The sequence below is a fragment of the Porites lutea genome, chromosome 1, assembly GCF_958299795.1.
Source record: "Porites lutea chromosome 1, jaPorLute2.1, whole genome shotgun sequence".
In the NCBI taxonomy this organism is placed as follows: Eukaryota; Metazoa; Cnidaria; class Anthozoa; order Scleractinia; family Poritidae; genus Porites; species Porites lutea.
Window position 1 is genome coordinate 34,505,163 of NC_133201.1, and position 5,000 is coordinate 34,510,162.

Sequence of the window (5,000 nt, forward strand, 5' to 3'; positions counted from 1 at the left end):
AATTAGTAAGAATGCAACAAAAAAAGCATATTTTCCGACTACTCGGACGTAAATAGACAGCTTTTTTTTTCACGCATGCCCACTAGCCAAAAGTTGAATTTTTTTTTGTCCGAATCTATTTCGATCTTTCTCTCTCGCTCTCTTTTTCCTTTGCCTTTCTTCTTTATTAGCAGTTTTGTGGCCCACTTTATCCTCTTTCCTTTGCATGGAATTGTGGCTAACCAACTTTTTAGAAAAGGGACAAATTTAATCTTCAAAGAGTAGTAGGTAAACAAAATTGGCAGTGGATTTTTCCCCAAAATGTTAACTTTTATTGAGTGTAACTGACGTTATTGCTTTCCAATTTATTAACTTAAACTGAAAGCTAAATGGGTCCAGGAAGAAAAATATACATCGTTCCATATGGAACGAAAACGACCAAAGCGGTCGTCCAGGGATTAATTAATAAGCTTGTTTGGTTTACAGCAAGGTTATGAAAGGTAGGCTAGTAGGGAAAGACTCGCTGTTTAGTAACTGGAATTATTTGAATGGACTGAGTAACCCGTCCTAGAATATCTGACAACTTTTTGAAAGAGACAATAAAAAGAGTTGGTAATAGGTAAAGACCTGATGAAAATAAAATATGCTTTATGTTTGATAGATTTCTCAGACGGATTATGGTAGCGGCTGGTCTGCATGCTACAAGCACGCTTGGAGTAATGTTGTTAAATGTAATGTATAACAACAATTTCTGCATTTCGATTGGCGTAGAACATGTCAATTTATACCAACACTTTGCTTCTCAACCACAAATTAATTCGAGCACATCTATTATCAACTGCACTCAAACTCATGTGATTGCCCATACAGACACGTCAGTTTTGATGACTACAAGCTACCTTACTGCTACATAACAAAGAGAAAAAACATTCGAGAGGAAAATACAAACAAATCATAATTTTACTTGCCTTCAACTGTCCACACTGACACCAAAATAAATCCAAGGAAAACTCTTCCTTGCATTGACATCTGTGAATGATAATAATAATAAAATTAAGATGGTGGTCTTTTCAAGTAGACCTGATTTGCATCATGTGAGTATAGCCGTCGTAACGCCCTTTGGATTTTTTTTACTTTTCTTGAGCTTGAGAACAATAACAAATTTTAATCGGCAAATGCAAAAGCCTTATATGAATGCTGCTAATCAATCTACCCCTCACCTGTTCTTGGCGCATCACTGATGTTGACTCTCTCGCAACAAAGTAAACAGAGTGCTAAGTAGTAACAAAGTGCCTGTTATTAGGTCATTAAAGTTAGTTTTAATGATGGTCATGAGCTCGGAAAATTTCTCATTTGGTTTGGCTGTCGAATAAAAATAACGAATAATGACAAATATATAACAATTTAGTGGTAGCACATCCACATCATGTTTAGTGATTCCTCGTCTACTATTCCTGATTAAACTGGAATTAAAATTGGAAAACTTCTTGGGCCAAAGGAAAGAACCAACAACAAACTCAACCGCATATGGCGTCGACGCCGGGATTTGAACCCAGGGTAAATTAATGGGAAGCGAGAACCCTTGCTATTAACATACTCAAAAGGTAATGGCGGAATCGATTGCAACGGACAAGAAAGGACCGAGTTAGGGAAGCATTATCAGAAAAGTGATGGGGGAGGGGGTGTAAGTCAATATGAGTGGAAAAAATTGTGTAGACCTTTCCAAGCAGTCAAGAACATTTCTTTCCACCCTTCTTTTAAACCTTCAGTCACTGAAAGTAAAGTAGCTCACCAACTCCTTTTAAATGGGGAATTGGTAACAAACATGTAAAGTTCATATTGGATGGTAAGAAACACAGCGGAAGACTTGGCTTCAACTACGAGGTGTTGGAAGCCAGTATATCAAGCTTAAAACCGTGAAAGGCATTTAGGTTAGACAACATCGTTATTGATCACAAATCAAACATTTTGAACGCAAGGCCAGGCCCTGTTGTGACACCTGTAAACCTATGATTATATGCTATCAGGAAAAATTTAAAAATTAATGAATTTTGAAAAAAAAACATTTGAACGAAAATCTGTGTGATAGCATCGCTATCACCAGGGAAGGACTAAGCTCTGGCCCAAAAAATTATTTATCGGTCTCCAACTACACCTATAAGCACATAGAACGCTTATATTCCCAATATAACGGACCGACAGGGAAAGAAAGACTAATCCCTGAGCTGTAGATATTCTTAAGCGCGAGAAATTCTGTTCAATACCCGGTTCAAGAAACAGAACACTTCAGTCACTTTTCTATGTGTTTACAAAATTCTTTATTCGACTTTTTTCAGTGCCCCACGAGAGGTAGCACCTGGAATTTACAAAACAACAAGCAAGTTCAAGTTGATCGCTTGTCCAGATCTTCTCTTTATGTCACGTACTCTGGCTGACCAGCGACGTTCAACGGGTGTCATTGAGTGGATAAACTACTTACCTTTTGTGCTCACTTGGAATACGCGCAACTGTCCATCCTGACCCGGGAAAACTTCTACCATTCGACCAAGTTGCCACTGACCACGTGGAACATTCTGATCACAACGAGCACGAACTCTCCACCTTTCAGATTCTCCTTCGCCGCTCTCCATTTTGCTTGGGTGTTAAGTATTGCCAAAAAACTCTTCTCTCCAGAGCCTTCAGAACACTGTCACCAAGTTCTAAATACGTCTCTAACGGTTCCTGGGGCTAAACGCCATATCGTCAGTAACTTGAGGCACTTGTTGTCCTCCGAACTGTCCACCTAAGAAATGGTTAAGAGTGAACACTGGCTCGTCTCGGGGGCAGCTCCTTCATACGTCAATGGTCTCGAGTTTATCAAGTTTATTCTACTTTTTTTTTAGCAGTTTGCAGTTCTTCGTCGCATCGGTTAGCCCTGCATTTCCAACTGTTACCTTCAGAGTTTTCTTAGCTACTTTAACCTGCGACTCAAACACCCCATTGAAATGAGACACCAGCAGAGGGTTTCAATTCCATTTGATCCCGTTGTTGGGAGTATCATCTTCGATCTGCACTTGGTCTCTTTGCTTTAAAAAGTTCTCTGAGCTCTCTCTCCGCTCCTACAAAGTTTTTCTCATTATCACTTGTGGTTTTGTAAGGTCTTCTTCCGATCCCCTAGTAGCTACCATTCGGCTGGACGCATTCAGGAAATCTGTATCGCTCTGCTTAGAGAGCAAGTAAAAAGGCACAGATATTTTTTTTTAGCAGATAATCTTTGTGTAATCTTGGTTGTAAGGGACCCAGCGTAATCAACACAGAATTTTGCAAACGCTCTTTTCAGGTTTTCGACCTTGGAAGCGGCGCCATGATCTGCACTGCTGGCTGGGCACGTCTTCTCTCACACACCTTGCATTCTTTGTCCGAATTCTGCACCTCTTTCGGATCATCTATGACCCAGTATCGATTTCGTGCCTGAGTTAGCACGTGATTTGCATGATGGCAACGGTAGTGGACTTCGGCAACAATTGGGTGATGTAATGTTCCCTTGGCGTGTACATGGGGTGTGCTGCATTATAAGGTAGTTCTGGTTGCTCCAGCTGCCCTCCGACTCGTAATATGCCTAGTTAATCCACAATGGGCGTAACAGGTTTCAAGAGTTTTTCCTTCTGACTTCTTTACCTCAAATTAGATTTTTTATATCTTTAGGAAATCTTTCTTCCTTTGCTTCTTTCACCACTTCTTTCACCACAGTTTGCATGATTTCTTTACTTGGCCAATAAGTGATCAGCAAATCATCTCACGCGCGCTCTTACTTTTTAAGTCGGTTCCAACTGGCGTAATTTAGTCGGATTCATCAATGGTTTTGAAACCTTTAACCCAAGGGTTTAACTATCTGAGCAAGACATTCTTCTGAATGCTCCTCATACGCTATGCATTTTCCTTGAGGCCAGTCACTTTTATGCTCATACAGGAACTCAGGTGCATTGACCAGCGATGCTTACTTCTCACCTCCGAGTGTGGCCCCGGAGTCTTATCAGACGCACAATTCAGATTAGTTGGAACGTGTCGCCACTGTCTGAGGCTAGACTTCTGTTGATTTTCTGATACCCGGTCGGCGATTTAAGTCCTGTACCTCCTCGACTAGTCCTTTATCCAGAAAATGACATCCTTACTGTCTGTCCATAGTGTACAGTTCTCGAGGGGAATCTCTAACAGCTCTGACACCGCCTTCCAATCTAAGACCCAACACTGCCGTTATGGGCCCTAACCTCGGAACTAATGTCGCTTAAGTAGGTGCAACCTTCGCCTTCGCTGCAATAAATCGCAGTCACCTCCCCATATTCATATTTATGCAGCACGTTACTCACAGCTACATATGCCAACAACAACGCGTCTACCATCGTTTGAATAGATGTGGCAACAACATTTTTCTCAGCAATACAATGTCACCTTGGAACTTGAACTCCGGAAAACTCAGGTAACTGACTGAATCATTCTTGACGCTTCTTCTTTAAGTTACTGGGAAACTCATTGTCCCAACCTGATCATTCTAAGCTGGTGTCGAGCTTTTGTAGCTTTATCCTTCATGTTTATCTGTATTAGGATTATGGCTACTACTAGCAGATAGTCATATATGTTATCTTCAGTATGTTTTTGCACAACGTACTGGGCAAGGCAAGGTGAGGAGCGGTAAACAAACATCAATCTTATTGCTTTGTAGACTTCGGGAGGTCTAGAGAGGCCCACCCCTCTCTACAGAAGGCGGTGGTACCGTCTGTCTTGCTTTACCATGGTAACTTGCGAGAACATCTGCGTCAGATCTGCTACCAGAATAACTTTGGAAAAGCAATAGCCCATCGAAAACATCTTGCTGCAGTTTTTTGACCATTATGGATTATTCCTACGAATCTGGCTGCTGAATCGTAAACTATTCTCACTTTGGTAGCCTCTTTGTCTTCTCTCACTAAAGGAAAATGAGGTAGGTATCAACTTGGCCATTCATTAATTTCCCTGTACCAGCTTCCGCCTATAAACCTTGGCTT

The 5,000-nt window shown here is 41.0% G+C and overlaps 1 protein-coding gene across 1 annotated transcript in view; it reads right to left on the reverse strand.

Annotated features, from left to right (window-relative positions):
- LOC140928509 (uncharacterized) overlaps positions 1-5,000 on the reverse strand; it is a 33,344-nt gene that overhangs the window by 18,459 nt on the left and 9,885 nt on the right. Inside the window, exon 2 of the mRNA XM_073378271.1 lies at positions 948-1,008. Coding sequence (XP_073234372.1) covers positions 948-1,008 — 61 coding nt within the window. The remainder of the gene's footprint in view (positions 1-947; positions 1,009-5,000) is intronic.